This window comes from Zootoca vivipara, chromosome 1 (assembly GCF_963506605.1).
Source record: "Zootoca vivipara chromosome 1, rZooViv1.1, whole genome shotgun sequence".
NCBI lineage: Eukaryota > Metazoa > Chordata > Lepidosauria > Squamata > Lacertidae > Zootoca > Zootoca vivipara.
In genome coordinates, this window is record NC_083276.1 from 80,952,049 (window position 1) to 80,970,299 (window position 18,251).

General features: G+C 44.3%; 1 protein-coding gene across 1 annotated transcript in view; it reads right to left on the reverse strand.

The window, feature by feature from the left end:
• COL18A1 (collagen type XVIII alpha 1 chain) overlaps positions 1-16,331 on the reverse strand; it is a 155,163-nt gene extending 138,832 nt beyond the window's left edge. The window contains exons 1-2 of the mRNA XM_035124182.2: positions 16,247-16,331; positions 16,073-16,140 (exon numbers count right to left, since the gene is read on the reverse strand). Coding sequence (XP_034980073.1) covers positions 16,073-16,140; positions 16,247-16,257 — 79 coding nt within the window. The 5' untranslated portion in view covers positions 16,258-16,331. The remainder of the gene's footprint in view (positions 1-16,072; positions 16,141-16,246) is intronic.
• Between the last annotated feature and the right edge of the window lie 1,920 nt (positions 16,332-18,251).

Consider the following 18,251-nt stretch of genomic DNA (forward strand, 5'->3'; position numbering starts at 1 on the left):
CTCACAATCTCCTATTAAGAATACTCCGCCGAGTTTGACTTCCCTCCCTCCCCTCAATAGGTTTTCTAATCAATTCTTATCTCGCAGTTCCTTTATATCTAGTCCTTAAAGTCAATTCGTAGGATTTATTTCAAGCCTGCAAGTGTCTTTAAACTTCTACAGTTCTTTTCCATATAATCCACAAATTTACTCCAGTCTCTTAGAAACCTTGTCTCCCTCTGGTTTCGAATCCTGCTAGTCAGTCTCGCTAATTCTGCATATTCAATCATCTTTGTCTGCCACTCTCCAATTGTCAGTAAGTCCTGGGTCTTCCATTTTTGGGCTAGTAATGTCCTCGCCGCGGTTGTCGCATACAGAAATAGAATATTGTCCTCCTTGGTTATCTCTTGACCTATCATTCCTAACAAAAATGCTTCTGGCTTTTTGGGAAAAGTATATTTAAAAATCTTTTTCAGTTCATTATAAATCATTTCCCAAAAACCTTTAACCTTTTCACATTTCCACCACATATGATAAAAATCCCCTTCCTTTTCATTGCATTTCCAGCACATTCTATTACTCATTCTATACATTTTTGCTAATTTCACTGGGGTTAAATGCCATCTATACATCATCTTCCAAACATTCTCTTTCAAGGCGGTACATGCTGTAAATTTTAATGTTTGGTTCCATAGTTTCAACCACGCATCATATTCAATATTATGCCCAAAGTCTTTTGCCCATTTCATCATTACCTCTTTCGTCAGTTCATCTTTAGTATACCATTCTAACAGCAAATTATACATTTTGGACAACAATTTTGTTCTGCCTTCTAGCAACTCTATTTGAAATTTGGAACTTCTCTCCTCAAAACCAATCTTTTTTATCTTTTATGAATATATCATTTATTTGGTGGTATTGCAGCCAGCTCGTCAAAGATACTTTGACCTCTTCATAGGGTTTTAATTTCCAACCTTGTTCAGATTTTCTTAAAAGTTCTTCATATATTGGTCTCTCCCCTTCCATATTCACCTTTTTCACTGTAATTACCTCCATTGGTGAAATCCACCATGGGGTCTTAGTCTCTAACAGCGCTTTGTTTCTTTCCCATACTTCAAATAGTGACCTTATCACATGATTTGTAAATCCTTTATGGGTTTTTTTCTTATCATACCAAAGATATGAATGCCAGCCTGCTCTGTTGTCGAATCCTTCCAGATCTAACAAATCCGTATTTCCCAATGTTATCCAGTCTTTTATCCAGCAGAGTCATGACGCTTCAAAGTATAATTTCAAGTCTGGCATGGAGAATCCGCCTCTTTCTTTCCTATCGACTAGAATTTTATATTTTATTCTTGGTTTCTTCCCCTGCCAGACAAATCTTTGTAAATCTTTTTGCCATTCTTTGAATTGTCTCGTCCCCTTTATGATAGGTATTGTTTGAAACAAGAATAACATTTTGGGTAGTACGTTCATCTTTATTGCTGCTATTCTGCCGAGAAACGACAACTTCTTCCTGTTCCATATTTCTAAATCCTTCTTTATTTCTTTCCATGCCGGTTCATAATTATCATTAAACAAATTTATATTTTTTGCTGTCATCCATAAGTATTCTGCAAGTCTCAATGCCACCTTGTTGGGTGCCTCTTAGGCATCTGGCTGACAACCACAAGAACAGGACGCTAGACTAGATGGGCCTTTGGTCTGATCTAGCAAGAGTTTTCCATAACCTCTTTATCCCGTCCATTAACAGATACAGATAGCACAAAACCAAATGGGAAGTCCCACCCTGCCAGGTAAAGCAGATCAAGGAAGCTACGTCACTGTATGTATCAAAACAGGAGCTGACTTGCATGAGAACCTGGCTCCTACCAACAGGTAATTTTGGTCATCAATGTAAGTGGCATGAAAATCATGCTCCTATCGGTAGATCACATGAAACACACAACCCTTTCAACTTTGGCAGCTGCAGATTTCACTCTATGCAGTGTTGTCTCAGACTCTCAGTCAAGCGCACAAGGACTTTGCTGCATGTGAAGTGATTCTTAGTACCTTTTAAAAGCAAAAAATGCAAATGATAAGCAGCTGCATCAGGAATTGATAAAGTGAAAAATAAGAAACGAAAAGAAAACCTACCCTACTGGACATGTGCTCACATCCATCTGAGAATCTAGTTTTTTTCTACAAGTCCTGCAAACCCAGTCCTCTTAATACTTTGGGCTGGATTCAACTAACCTGATGCCTTGTGCTCTCCTTCTCCACCCATACCAAATTTGGGGGGGCGGGTAGAGAGAGAGAGAGAGATTGGGAACAGCATGTGGAGAAGTGGGGGGGGGGTCATTCTCTCTGGCAAGAGAAATGCTTGCACTGCCAGAATGACTGGAAGAGCATGATGCTGAATTCCACACACTGTTTTGGTGTTGATATGTTTATGATTGCACCATTTAGTCAAGACTTTCTATCTGTCTTCTGGATAGATTAATATCATGCCTCAGAGACATGAAGCAAATTCTACAAGCGTGGTTGTGAATGCCTCCTACATTAAGATGATAAAAAGTGACTTGCCACTTTATTACCCAAAATGATTTGTTTTGACATAAGCCCAAAATGAAGCTGTTCCCCCTCCAGCCACTCAGTTCTTTCCATATTATCTGATTATACATCCATATACTATGCTTCTCGCTTCACCTAAGGCATGGTGAGAATAATCCCAAGGTACTGCTGAGAAAATTGATTACATACTAGAATATATACAAGCTTTCCAAATGTCCGTATCAGGTGTCTTATTGATGATCGTCTTCCAAAGCAACTACTGTACTCTATTCTGAACTTTGGAAAGCGTAATGCTGGAAGTCAACAAAAGAGGTTTAAAGACTGTCTCAAGGCAAATCTTTAAAAAATCTAGTATAAACACTGACAACTGGGAAACACTGGCCTGCGAGTGCTCCAATTGGAGAACAGCCTTTACCAAAGGTGTCATGGGCTTTGAAGACACTCGAACTCAGGACGCAAGGGAGTAACGTGCTAAGAGGAAGGCACACTTGGCAAATCCACACCGTAATCAACTCCTGCCTGGAAACCAATGTCCTCACTGTGGAAAAGGACGTGTGGATCCAGAATTACAGACTCATTGTTAAAACCGTGTTTATGGAAGACAATCTTACTCAGCTACGAGTGATCACCAAAGAGAGAAAGAGACATTATTCGCCCTAAATAGATGGCTCCTCTGCCCCTTTCCCTAAGTTTGTTTCCGTTTTACTAGAGAATATGAGATCCATAAAACTAAGCATTTTGCCTTGTTTGGCAAACACGGCCAGTGAGCTTGTTAGCTTTTATTGAGCTCTTAAACCAGCAGGTCCTTAAGCTTGTTTGAGCAGAAAGTCAGCACTTTTAAAGTACCTCTTAGGTTTGTTCAGCTTCACTTCTGTCCTGTTCCTGAAGTATTTGCACAGAATGCAAGAAAACTGAAAGCAAGTGACAGAACAGATCAAAATGTGTTACTGTATTTCAAAGAAAATTGTCTACTTTAACCAGCTAAACAAAACCTCTTCCAATCTGTATGCCTGCATTTGAAATAAGCATGGTAAAGGGTGCATAGCACATCTATGATGCCTTAGACACATTAGGGGAAATTCTATTAGGAAAAATAGAAAAAAGGAGGATAGTTGGAAAGAGAAATTGTAAGGCAATTGTCTGCCTACAACATTTTGCTATTATATGTATTCTACTTTTAATAAATTTATAGATGGGGGAATCAGACCTTTTTGCCTCTGTCATTAATGGCAGTTGTAATCCAGGCCATTTCACAAGGTGGGATGCATTGCTGCTACATTCCATCAGTCCACCTATTCTTCCCCCACCCAAAATGTGCAGGTACTCATTTTGATCCATTCTCACTCTAGTTACACCAGACAGGGAAGGGCAGAGAATGGCAGCCTCATCAGAGCAGGAGATAACATTCCTGCAGGGAGAATGGAGCATCCTGCTCCAGCACTGCCTGGTCCCCCACTACCAGAAACATTATATAACTGGAGTTCCTTAGCCACAATTGGATAGCAGGTAGAAGGCACATCTCCCTACCCCACCCCATCCCCAGGCCCAAATTCATACTCTGAGATTCTCAGAAGTTGCTTGCTACCTTTACATAATTAGGAGTTTTATCTACCCATGTTATATAGACAGTACTCTGAGGACTTTTGGAGACGCATACTACCTGCTTCCCAATATTTTCCAGTCAAAATTCTCTGCTGTTGGAAATCTTTGCAAAAATACAAACCAAACAGCTGAAAAGGGACAGGAGGGGAATACTATGTAATCACGAGAGAGGGTGAGAATCAGGAAGGTAGGTAAAAGAAATAAATTATAATGCGTGGATATTTATGTATCAGTTGGCAAACGGTCCCAAAGCAAGCTAACAAGGTAATGTGACTTTAGATACTGAAAGCTAGAACCACTTTTTCTATTACCTATATTTTAACATGCAGCTCGCTTTTATCTCTCACTACAGACATTTAGGGCTTGGAGTTCACTGGTTATTATTTTATTGTATGGAAGGCTGAGGTGAGGGAGATGCTAGGAATGTTATCTGGTTAAGATTCCTCTCTACTTTGTAATAAAGAGAGGGAGTTCAGGACTCTTTTATATGCCATGACAGCTACAGGGAAAGAACCATGGGAGTTTTCAAAGAAAATGCAAATGCATAAATCATAGTTAAGCCTTCTAAATACAGCACTAGGCAGACTATGATCTGGAAGTATTTGGTGAGGGGCTGACACAGTAAAAGCAAACAAAAGTGACTCTTATTTTGGGCAGCTGTACCTATCAAACATAAACCAATTTGTCAAAAGGGTCAATTACTAAAGCCTGCAGCACACACTGCTTGCTTCTTGTGCTAGGCCATGAAGTCACACTAACACCCAATTCCAGAGTAACCAAACATTTCACCCTCAGATGTTGCTGGACTAGATGTGGCAATTCCAATCATCCTTGACCATGGTTTGCCCATTAGGTGTCCTCCATGCTTTGGGCATGTGATGTGGTTAGCCCATTGCGAAGCAAGCCTGCCATTCTAGGATATCTCTTTAAAACTACAATATCTATTATTCTCAAACTGGTATACTGAACAACTTTATTATATGGACCTAAAGTAACATCTGAAAACTTCAGACAACTCACACCATAATTTCACCATGCAAGCAAGACAGTATGAACTTGCAGAACCTAAACTTCCATACAATGGAGTAATAATAAAAAGAGGACACAGCACAAGGTGTAGCTATCATGTATACCCACATGTATATATACACCAACACAAACATATCAACTGTGACTTTAAAACCTGAAAAAGTAGCAATACAGTGGGACCTAGACTTACAAGCTACTCGACATCCGACGTTTTCGAGTTACGAACGAAAAAAGGGGCCGTGCGCTTACGGTTTTTTAAACATCTGAACGGAAAACCCATTTGCGGCTAGATGTGGTTTCCTCGACTTACGAGTTTTTAGATGTGGTTTCCTCGTCTTACGAATTTTTCTGTTTCCAATGCATTCCTATGGGAAACCGCTTTTCCTATGGGAAACTCGACTTACGAAGTTTTCGACCTACAAGTGTGCATTCGGAACAGATTAAAGTCAAGGTCCCAGTGTACATATTAGTGGGAAGCTTCATTTATAGGTCAGGTTTCAGGTTATTAATCTAATATGAACATCAAAGAGCAAACTGTTATTTCTTTGGCCAATATAAAAATAAGCTGCTTGTTTCTGCCAAAAACAACCTATCTAGGATAGGAGAAGTTAACATGGCAGTTTGCTAACTTCTTTTAATTTGTGCCATCAGAACAGTCAGTGCACATGTATCCTTTAAAAAGTTAATTTTGATGTCAAAGGAAAGAACAAATCCCTCCCTCCCCAGATTAGTGCTACTACCTCCCACAAAGCTCAATGGAAGATTCTCATAATCTTCAAGGGACGGGATGTCTTGAGGGAGGAAACACTTGTAGATAAAGAAAGAAGCACAGTGGTAATAAGCAGAGAGAGGAGATAACAAGTCAGGTATTTACTTTCCATGGAACCAATCTTGGAACTAAAAGGGCAACAAGTTCCAGTCAATTTCTGCATGGATTTCCATGCCAATATCCAAACATTGCAAACATCACAGCATGGACATTAAAGCAGCATTTCTCAAAGCTTGTGAACTTATGCCCTCTTCTACATTTATTCTGCCCTCTGTCCCCCAGAACAGCCATCCCAGCATAATCATCAATCTGTTTGACAGCAGAATGTGCAGAAATCCTTCTGCATAGTTGTGAAAACCTACCGGTATGTTTGATAATGGAACTCACCACAAGCACAAGAGTCACATGTCAGATTGGTGCTTTTGGACAATACTGCAGAGCATAGCTGTCAAGTTTTCCCTTTTCTCGCGAGGAAGCCTATTCAGCATAAGGGAATTTCCCTTTTAAAAAGGGAGAACTTGACAGCTATGCTGCAGAGGCTATAATGGGATGCAAGTGAGAAGGTAGCCTCTTCTAGCAAGTTATGATTCTTAACTCACCTGACTTAGGCATAACTTGTTACTGGCCTTCCTTAACCCAATGTAGGATCATTTTAAATATTATTCTATTGTGTTTGCATATTACTCCTCCTCCAATGAGCTCAAGGCAGCATACATGGCAGTAGCTCCTTTTGTCTTTATGACAAATGCTTTGAACCATGACTCCCATCATCCCTGACCATTGGTCATGCTTGCTGGGATGTAATCCTAAACATCTGGAGGGCACTACAATGGGGATGGCTGGTTTAACTAACAAATCATCTTGTTCTCAGAGTGGGCAACAAGATGCTTATTGGAAACCCACAAGCAAAACGTGAGTGCAATAGCACTCTCCCTCCCATGAACCCCAGAAACTGGTGTTCAGAGGCATCCTACCTCTGATTACTGGAAGGTAATATATACTGCCATCATCACTAAAAGCCATTTATAGTCTTGTAAATTTGTCTAATCTTCTTTTAAAGTCAGCCAAGTTGGTGGTCATCACTACATCTTGTAAAAGCAAATTCCATGGTTTTACTACGCACTGTGTGAAGTACTTTGTTTTGGTCTGCCCAGAACCTCCCAACATTCAACTTCTAGCATTATGGGGGAAAGAAGGGTATTTTCCTTATCCACTATCCCCATACTATATATAAATTTATATTTATTATGTCCTCCCTTTCCTAAACTAAAAGGCCCCCAAAATTGTATATTTCCCTTTTCCTCTTAGCAAAGTTATTGTTTTGGTTGCTCTTTTTTTGGAAGCACAGCCATCGTAACTACCGTGTTTCCCCTTTTTTAAGACACCGTCTTATAACTTTTTCCCCTCAAAAAAACACACGGTGTCTTATTTTCAGGGGATGTCTTATTTTTTTAATTATGTTTTTATGGTACCTTAAGGCCTCCTTGGCCGGGCCGGCCGAGGGCTCGGGGTGCTGCTGGGTGCTCTGCATGGTGCTGCTGGGCACTCTGCGAGGCGCTGCAGCAGCAGCAGCAGGTTCCAGGCACCAAGGCGACAGGTCGCTGGCTCTTTGCTCTGCCCAGCACTGCCGGGCGCTCGGCGCTGCGGAGCGCTCCGCTCTGCAGCCGCCGATTCCGGCGGCGGGGCGGCAGACCTCCTCGGCTGGGGCAGGAAGAGGCCAGGCTGTTGGCTCGGCGCTCCGCCCGCTGCAGGGCGCTCCGAGCGCTCGGCGCTGCGGAGCGCTCCGCCCTGCAGCCGCCGATTCCAGCGGCGGGGAGGCAGGTCTCCTCGGCCGGGCCAGGAAGAGGCCAGGCCGCTGGCTTGGCGCTCCGCCCGCTGCAGGGCGCTCCGAGCCCTCGGCGCTGCGGAGCGCTCCGCTCTGCAGCCGCCGATTCCGGCGGCGGGGCGGCAGACCTCCTCGGCTGGGGCAGAAAGAGGCCAGGCTGTTGGCTCGGCGCTCCGCCCGCTGCAGGGCGCTCCGAGCCCTCGGCGCTGCGGAGCGCTCCGCCCTGCAGCCACTGATTCCGGTGGCGGGGCGGCAGGTCTCCTCAGCTGGGCAAAAAAAAAAAGAAAGAGGCAGGCCGATCCTATGCGGAGCGAACCTTCATCTGCCCGCGCTTCAGCATGCGGGACCCGGGAGACGCTGCAGCGGGGAGAAGAGGCAAAGGGGGAGGAGGAGGAGGCGGTGGAGGGGGAGGTGGCTCCGGCTTCGCCTCCTTTCCTCCCTTGCAAGGCTCCTCGGCAGCCCCAGCGGAAGGCAGAACCTCGGGCCCGGGAGCCCCCAGCCGGCACTCACTGAAGGGAAAGGACTCAGCATGCCGGCGACGTGGCTCGCGTGTCTGTTAGCTGCCCCCATCGCTTGGATTCACACCGCCTCTGCCATTTTCCTGGGGCTCCGCACATGCCCGGCAGCAGCACGGGGGGGCTTCTCTCCCCCTTCGCGTCCTCCCTTCACAGCCCCCTGACAAACCCACCGCCTCCGCCGCTACCACCATGCTGCGGACCCGGCTCGGAGGTTTCAGTGGTGGTTTCGGAAGAGGGAGCGGGGGGCCCGCTTCGGCAGAGATTAAAAACTCTCGCGCGCTCTGCGAATGCGGCAGGCGCGCAAAAACTAAATAACTAAAACAACAACAGGGGGACGAAGAGCGTGCGGGGTGGCAGCAGTGGCGGAGGTGGCGATAGCGAGGCTGGCCACCCTCAGGAGCTCTATCCAGGGCCGTCTTAGGTATGGCTTATTTTCGGGGTGTGGCTTATATTTCTCAAATGCTTGAAAATCCTGCTACGTCTTATATTATGACTACGTCTTAAAAAGGGGGAAACACGGTATTTATAGTATTCCAACTGTGGTTGCACCATAGATTAGCATAAATACATTGTGATGTTGTCTGTTTTATTTTCATTCCCTTTCCTAATTATCCCCAACATGAAATTCACTTTCCTCACAGCTGCCACATGCTGGGTAAACATTTTCATTCCACTACAAGATCTCTGGTCAGTTACCACCAGTTCAGATCCTATGGGTATATATGTGAATATAGGATTTTTTTTGCCCCAATGTGCATCATTTTGTGCTTGTTTGCACTTTCCAGTATGCAGGTGATACACAACTGGAAGGTAACACTAACATAAAAAAATCTTTGCATGAGGGTTCTTCACATTCAGCATCAGGAATGTGAGGTATTTCTGATCTTCACACATGTGCTTTTCTAAGTGCTGAAAACGCTAAAGAGTCGTTTAGTACTCTGTGCTTTTGGTTTGTGGAAATAACAGTTCCACATTAGAAAGCCAGGTGAGACAGTCCCACACAGACAGAGACAATGGGAGGAATTCAAGGTCTCTCCTCATTTTGGCATTTTGGCATGCCAGACAAAACAATCCCCACTCTCCTCCCCACCACCATGCACTCTTCAAGTGTTCTCCTGACTCTCCCCAGAGCTAGTATGGAGGACAGAGAGTTCTCTTGTGCATGTGGAAGTCCTTGCACACAGGACTTCTGCTGACAACTCATTAGTTGATTCTTGCCCATTATGTCTAGCCAGAAGTACATGTCCACAACATCCACAATGAACCAATCTAGAAGGATAGCTCCCTAGCATTCACCGAGTGTGCTTTCCAGCACCGCCTTGCATCAGAGGAACACAGAGAGAGACCATTTTCACCCATTTCCCTTCCTTCTAGCAATCATAGAATCATAGAGTTGGAAGAGACCACAACCACCACCACCCCAAAAAAAACCCCACCCAAATCCCATCCTGTTCCCAACACTCTGGAGCAGATGGAGGGTGAGGCGCTGAATGGGGGGAAGCAGTGAAAGTTTCTGCCCTCCTGGCTCCACTGTTGGAACCTTTGCTGGAACAAAATGCCTTTTGTCAGCTGAGAGACACTGTTAGATACAACCCATTGCTGGCAAAGAGAGAACACAGTAGGGAAAACACAGGACTGTCTGCAAGAACTACAGAGTAGGAACAGAATACTGTAGATGTCTACTAATTAGTTAGTATGGGGGGGGGGTTAATACAATACATCCCTGCATTAGAAGATGTGCAAGAACTTATTAAAAAGATATAGCACCCCAGAAAAGCTCCACACAATTAGGCTTTTACTACTAAATTACATTTCAATCTTCTCCTTCATATTTGGTAATAATTACATAAATATGAACAAAGGTACAATGCATGGAGAACAGCAAAAGGAATGTCAATCTGTGTGTATGTACACATGAGTCTACTGACAAGGTGACCATTACATCACCAACCAGGCATTTTGTAGCTGCCCTTTATAGTCTATTCAGAGCATATTTCTGTGGACTGTCAATGCAAATTGCACATAGTTTCACAGCAATACAGAAGAAACTATACTGGTTCTTTCATTGATTTTACATGAATCTTGAGACTGCATAAAGCGCAACAATCAGAATGTCACCATTTCAAAAGCACAGCTCATATTGCACACATCAAAATCTCTCAGGAGCCATTTAGGATAATTTAATTTTATCCTGTTGAGAAACAAGATACCAGTGGCCAATGCCTTAGGAAAATCCAAAAGTGCATTTGGAGGCAGATTGATTATCAAACGCTGCACATATTCACATCCAGTGCCCTTTTAATAATAAAAAAGTATATGAAGAACATAAACAGTTCAATTACACCGCAATTTTTCAGCAGATCAGTAATGAGCAGAATAATGATCTGGATAGGCTCTTATCTTGCCACCCTTCATCAGCTGAGATCCCAGGGCACTTTACAAGGCAGACATCAAAACATTAAGCTCCCTTTTTATCTCACCGTTTGTCCAAAAAGTGCAAGTTAACCCACAACTCCTTCTTTGTTTAGTGATGGATCTCCATCAAGCACTTTCAGATAATTCTCTGATTCCCAAATGAACCATGTCAGTCTAGAATTTGTCTGAAATATTGCACACATCTAAGCTTCAGAAAATACCACATTACAGCAAGCAGAATGTTGGTGGAATTGTATGCAAGTCACTGCTCTCCTCCGATGACAACTGAAGCTGATTAAGAGACATCAGCCAAGATTAAGAGACATCAGTCCTCCTTCTCACTCTAGATCCCCTTCTCCATAGGTCACTACAAGCCCCTGCCCCCAACAAATTATGTAGTATTTATACCCACCCACCACCTCTGTCTCACTCACACAAAATGTGGAACTAGAAGTGATGGTTGGAGAGGGTGTGTGGAGAACAAGAAGGGGCCTTCTTGGAGGGCCTAGGTGATCAGAAATTCAACATGGCAGCCAATGCGGGTGTTCTATTTTTTACATTCTAATAAAGCACAGACATTTTGCTTAAATTGCAAGTCCACCCACCTGTCATGCTGCTAGGGTTGAGAGTTTTGAATCCAGCCTACTGTCCAGATTCAGTCTCCTCCTACCCGTTTTAAACAAACCATCGTTAACATTAACTACAATGTTTCAGGCTGCAGAAGCAACAAACCATTGTTAAGCATTGTTAAGGAAAATAGCTGAACTCCTCCTGGCCATGCCACAAAAGGGCAGAGAAGGTTCACCTGATCTTATTCACATCACTTCAACCTATGCAGTCAGTACCTTTGATGGGGAAAATCCTTTCAACACTATCAGTTTAGTCAAGGACAGGCTCTCCACATATGAACTGACCTGGACCTTGCAATCATTATCTGAAGCCCTTCTTCGTGTGTCTCCTGCATGAGCGCTCTGGAGGGGGCAATAGGAGAAAGGGCCTTTTCTGTGGTAGCTCCCCATTTGTGGAATGCTCTCTCCAGGGAAGCTCGCTGGTGCTTTCACTATGTATCTTTAGGAGCCAGGCAAAAATGTTTCTCTATAACCAGGCCTTGGGATGATTAACATTCAATAGCCTTTTAAATGTGTTTGTGGGAGGGGGAATTTGTTTTGTTGTTTTCATTTTGTATTTTGTGTTCTCATGTTGCATTTTTATATTGTGAACTGTTCTTTGATCTTCGGATGAAGAGTGGTATACAAATTTAATAAATAATAATAATAACTAGATCTAAATTCATCAATATACTACCATAGTATACCATACAAAGAAGTAGCATCTCCAATATTTGTTCATAGGGTCACTAACCTTTCTTTTCAACTGATTTGATCTTAACACCTTTTCTCTTTGTTTCATGCACATTGTCTTAAGAAACAGAACCTCCTTCTGTAAGTTGAATATTGACAGTCAATTCACACACTGGTATGTCAGAGGATATGAATAAAGTGCTCCCCAGCAAGTAACTTCTACAGTTGGCTTAATATAAAATGGGGGAGCACACACTCATCTGCATTATATACTCGCCAATAATTCCATATTGTAAGCTAGAATTGTGAACGGGGCATACATCCATGAAGTTGCTGGTTTTAATTCAAGAGGCTCATGTGGAACTTACTATATACAAAGGAGCCATGAACTTATCCTGTGCATTAAAGGGTACCTGTCATGGAAACCACATACAGCAGGGCTGATGAACCTCTGAGCCTTCAGGTGCTGTTGAACTCAGCCAGCTAGGAATGATGAAAATTGGGAGTCCAGGAACATCTGGACTCTGGATGCCCATCCCTGACCCTACGTGTGTCTTCTCTGCAAACCAATGGGAAACTTAATATGAATGTTTTCTTTCCAAAGCAGAAAGGTTTCAGCCGTGAAGAGATGTGTCCTTAAAAGTTGACCAGCTCAGCTCCAGGGTGATTTCTTGTTAAACTCTGAGGAGGGCAATGCAGCAGAAAACAGCTGCACAACAATGTCAGCACCAGGAGCTTATCATCTGTATTAATGAAACCTGCCATACAAATATGTGACATTCAACACTTTTTCTTCCATGGATAGATTGCAAACGCGGAGGAAAGAGAGCGGGAAAACTGCATCTGGCCTCTGCAAACTTTCCTCTTCTTGTCCTAACACGTTCACTTCGGCTCAATCAAATAGATGTTACCTTTAGAAGTCAGAGAATGAAACAGTCCTAAAGCTCCCATTAAGCAGTGTTAAAGAGGTCTCCCTTCCCTTCCCCCCTACCAGTCAATACAAGCAGGGTCTAATGGAATGTGTGCATTTGTTGACAGAATGCGTCACTCAAGGTTCCACTCAAAGACAGTACATGCGGATCACACTTAAGCACCCTAGAGCTTTAAAGCCAAACAATGTTTCACATTTAATAGTTTAACCAATAGTGCAGATACATAAGAGTTTTATTAGCTCATGACTCATGAATAGCCAAAGGCATTTTAAATAAATCTTAAAAGTGCCTCAGAACACCTGCCTGGCAAACACTTAGGTTCATGTTGTCTCACTGTCTTCATGGACTACACTCTCATCAGTGTTTACAGACCAGCTCCTATGTGGATAAAACAATACAGAGGTTATTTGCCTAAAATGTACAAACTTTTTATTAGTCTTGCTCGACTCCTTTAAAGACTATCAATATCTAAGTGTCTCTGCAGGGTTCTAGGATTAAATTAGCAACCAGGACACCTGAGCTTTTTTCAGCTTATGCTGCACAGCTGTAGAGCAAATAATATTCTCATGACTTCTTGCACATTTCATCTGTCAAAGGTCTAAAATCTAGATTTCCAGTTATCAGTGTATGGCCAGGTTTCAGATGCAAAAAAGGGTGAAGGAATTCCATCACCTAACAGCTTTGGTCACTATGCACATTTGCACACAACATGCATAAAAAATAAGAAGTGGCACAAATAGGAACTAGCCTAAAACATTCATAGAAAACCTTTTACATACTTTATTCTGACAACTCTTCCTTGGATGTTAGTCCTAGAGAGTCCCAAACATGGCACATCAGTTTCATGGCACATCTACATGGAGGATCAGAACCATATCCAACACCCAGTTAACACACACCAAGTCCACATACAGTAAATTTGTAGTTTAGGCTGTGCTGGTTTGCCAACAAACTAAGGTGATGGTGGGAGCCTGCAGCACCTATGCAATCTGAATAAGTGGGTATCTAATGGCACTGCAATTTATTTGTCCATCACCATATATATTGGCTTTTTCAAGTTATATTTCCTTTACTTCTAGCTGTGCATTGAGCTGAAACACAGGAAGCTCCTCTGCAGAGATAATTTTAACTAGGATTTCAATGGAACTTGCACAAGCAAAGCATCTTATGAGCTATAGCCTCAGGGCCACTTCCTAAGACTTAGAGGGTTTCACAAGTGATGCTAAAAATGCCTTTTACGGTAGTCTGGAATGTGTCACTTGCAAATGCTAGTAATACAAGACAGAAAGCAGAAAAGAACCAATTCCAATGTCAAAATGTACATAATATCTATCCAAGATAAGTTTTAAATTCACATTACAGAGATGGGGAATGCAGAAAAGGAATTTTAAACAAGACTCTCATGCCTTTGATACATTTAATGTATACACTTAAGATACATTAAAACCCATTATGTAAACTAATTAATATACATTTCCTGATCGAAGGCATTAGAGGGAAACTTATGATTAGCATATTTCATAAAAAATACATTTTCATACTTTGAATGCTATGGAGGCGGGATGAAGTGTCTTCTCCAAGCCTGGTAGGAAGCAGATTCTGGGCAAATCCTTAACTCTGAGCACAGTCTGCTGCAGAGAACCGCATTTGGCCAAGGTTGTGTTTGTTTTGCAAAACTGAGGAACACCTTTAAATCTTGAAAATCCATACAAAGCAGGGCATGCCCCTGTGCAGTTAGTGTTACTCAGAACACACCTTTTTCATGGAGTAAAGCATCCCAGAGAAGCAGGCTCTTTCTGCTCCAGTTTTCAAAACATTTGTATTCTATACCAAAGCAATTTCTTTCATTAAAAAAAATCAGTTGAATATTACACCAAGAGAAACTTAAATCCTCATTCTAACAGAGCCTCGTAAGTAATTAACCATCACAAGCACCTCTCTCTAGACACACCAAAATAACATAATTCATCAATCTAGTATAGCATATTAAGGTGTTATGATGATGTATTAAAAAGGGACGTGGGTGGCACTGTGGTCTAAACCACAGAGCCTAGGGCTTGCCGATCAGGTCAGCATTTGAATCCCCGCGATGGGGTGAGCTCCTGTTGTTCGGTCCCAGCTCCTGCCCACCTAGCAGTTCAAAAGCACATACCGCTCTGGCGGGAAGGTAAACTCCATGCGCTGCTCTGGTTCGCCAGAAGCGGCTTAGTCATGCTGGCCACATGACCCGGAAGCTGTCTGCGGACAAACACCAGCTCCCTTGGCCTATAGAGCGAGATGAGCGCCGCAACCCCAGAGTCTTCCACAACTGGACCTAACAGTCAGGGTATCTTTACCTTTACCTTTATGATATATTAATTCGCCAGCACAAGCAGTAGACTCAAGAAAAGTTTGGCTTCAGCACCTCAGGTGCACTATTTTGGCTAACCATTTAAGATATAAATTCAGGATGGAGCAGGGTGGAGACAACTCTAACCTAATCATAGGAACCAACTCCTAGGGGCCCGAGGTCCCTTCTGCCCCCCCCCATTAAAATATTTGAGAGGGTCGGGAGTTCCCAAAGTTGATGGGCCTCACCATTCAAATCGGTAATCATGTGATCAATTATGCAGGGATAGGGTTTACTCCCCCACACACACACACACACACAATATTTCATTCAAGTTGGCACCCATGAACCTATGTCTACTCAGAACAAAGCCCCTATTTATTTCCATGGGATTTACTTGTGGGTAAACCGGGTTAGGAACTGCAACATGAAGCCGCTCAAAAAAGCGGCATGATGCGCCCCATCAGGGACTTTAGGAACTTCTGGAAAGGGGGAGGAGGAAGAGGAAGAGCGCCTCCAAGGGAGGCTGCGGCGGAGCGGCCACTTCCCAGCCACCCCATGGGAACAGGCGGCGAACTTCTCGCCGGACCTCCGGAAGGCACCGGGCACCCTTTGTGCGCTGACAGCCCCTCAGGGCGCAACGCCGGAGGGCAGAGTCCCGGGAAGCCCCCTCGGGTCGCGCATCCTGCAGGCTGGCTGAGAGGAGTCCTCCTCCGCCCCCCAGGCACCGGCGGAGGGAGAGGCTTCCCCTCACCCCAAAGTCTTTTCCGCGAGGGGGGGGGGCAGCAGGAGGTCAGCCCTCGCTGCCTCGCCGACTTACCTCGCTGTGGCGACGCGGGCGCAGCGAACAAGACAAAGAGCCCGAGCAGGAGCCGTGGCGGGAGACACCTGCGGGGAAGGGGCAACAGGTTATTTAGAGCCGAGCCAAGCCGAGCCCGCCTTCCCGCCCAGCCGCGGCCACCGGCATTCCCGCGCTCCGCTTCGCCCCGCTCACCTGGCGCGCATGGTCGCGGCTGCGCTGCGCTGAGGCGAAAAGAAGCAGCCGCTGCCTCCTCTTGCCGGGGCAGCAAGTTCTGAGCAGGACTCGCCTCCCAGGGCGCGCTCGCTCGGTCCGGCGGCTGCGGGGTCCTAGCGCCGCACGGTGTTTAGCGGAGCAGGGGGCGCCTTGAGTTCCCCCTCATCACCCAGTGCCGGATTGACGTACAGTATAAGCTAAACAAGCTATAGCTTAGGGCCCCACTCTCTTGGGGGCCCCCTCAAAAATATACTTCTTAATTGTATTTACTATTAATATACTTCTTAATCGTATTTCAGTTCAACAATTACTTTGATAAAATACATATTTTGTTATGTGCAAATGGCTTTAGATACCTATTAGGTCCCTAAATTATCATATAGCATATATTCAACACAAAAAACATTGACAATTTGTTGTTGAGGAAGGACAGCTGGACGTATAAAGGGCCCCATTACCTTCAGTAGCTTAGGGCCTCATCAAACCTAAATCCAGCCCTGATCACAGCCAAGGGCTAGCAAAGATTGGGGGGGGGCTGCGTCCAGAAGGTGGCGCATCTGCTAAGAGGTTGCCAGCGACCAAGAGATCCGCCTGCTGCTTTCTAGTCCAGCAATGGGCAGGGGAAACGCTCAAGAACGGGCATGATGGAGAGACTTGTCTCCGGTTCCCTGACCCCCAGCATGTAGTAAGGGCGCCACAGAACCCATGAGATTTAAATGCACATCACATCATTTCTCCATCTTTCTTCCAGGCAAGCAAGAGGTTCAGGGACATATTCCAGCCAGGCAGAAGCACTTGAGGAGGGTGTTGGGGCAGTGTCGGGGGGGGGGGGGTTACAGGGTGGAGGTTGTTATGTACTAAGCTTGGATCCTATATTTCAGAGGTAATGGGGGGGGGCTGTCTGGGGAGAGACTCCATGTCAGCATTTGACCCTCAGGTCTACGATTAGGTCTGCGATGTTTAGCCTGGAGAAGAGAAGGTTAAGGGGTGATATGATAGCCATGTTCAAATATATGAAAGGATGTCATATGGAGGAGGGAGAAAGATTGTTTTCTGCTGCTTCAGAGAAGCGGACACGGAGCAATGGATTCAAACTTCAAGAAAGAAGATTCCACCTAAACATTAGGAAGAACTTCCTGACAGTAAGAGCTGTTCGGCAGTGGAATTTGCTACCAAGGAGTGTGGTGGAGTCTCCTTCTTTGGAGGTCTTTAAGCAGAGGCTTGACAGGCATATGTCAGGATTGCTTTGATGGTGTTTCCTGCTTGGCAGGGGGTTGGACTGGATGGCCCTTGTGGTCTCTTCCAACTCTATGTTTCTATAATTCCTCATCCTTGCTCATGCTCATGAGCAGCACAGCACCTTCTAGCAAATTAAAGCCATAAGTTATGTATGTGTTGTGCAGTTCCTTCATGTGCCTCCTACCAATCCGAATCACTGGATCCCTCCAGGGATTTGAAAGAAAAACATTTTCTTCTACATTCTGTCTATGATCACATACCCATCTGTCCCCCATTCATGGGTGTAGGCATGAGGGGGCAGCTGCTCCCCAAACAAATAAAAATACTTAACTGTCCCTACCCCAAAAAAAGCCTAGCCCCCCCCCCAAAAAAATCCTAGCTACACCAAACCACCATTGCCATCTTTTCTTCTTAACTCAAAATCTCCAAGTTCTCTTTCTTCATAGGTGCAGTGCTCCATCTTCCTGGGCAGTTGCCCATTTCTGTGCCTTCCCCTCCGTGGTGATCTCAGTGGGGTGATCAGAATGATAAGCATTCCAAATTACAGCTCATTAGTTTGTGGTGGGAATGCTGAAGTCCCAGTTTGCATCATTTTGCACTTCATCTGCCATTCTGTTGTCCATTCACCCAGTTCACAATTTATGAATATGTTAATTGGGGGACTCCAGTGTTTACTCCCTCTTAGTATGGAATAGTGGCTCATATTCTATGCTTCCTCTCTTGGCTGGTTATTGACATACACTTG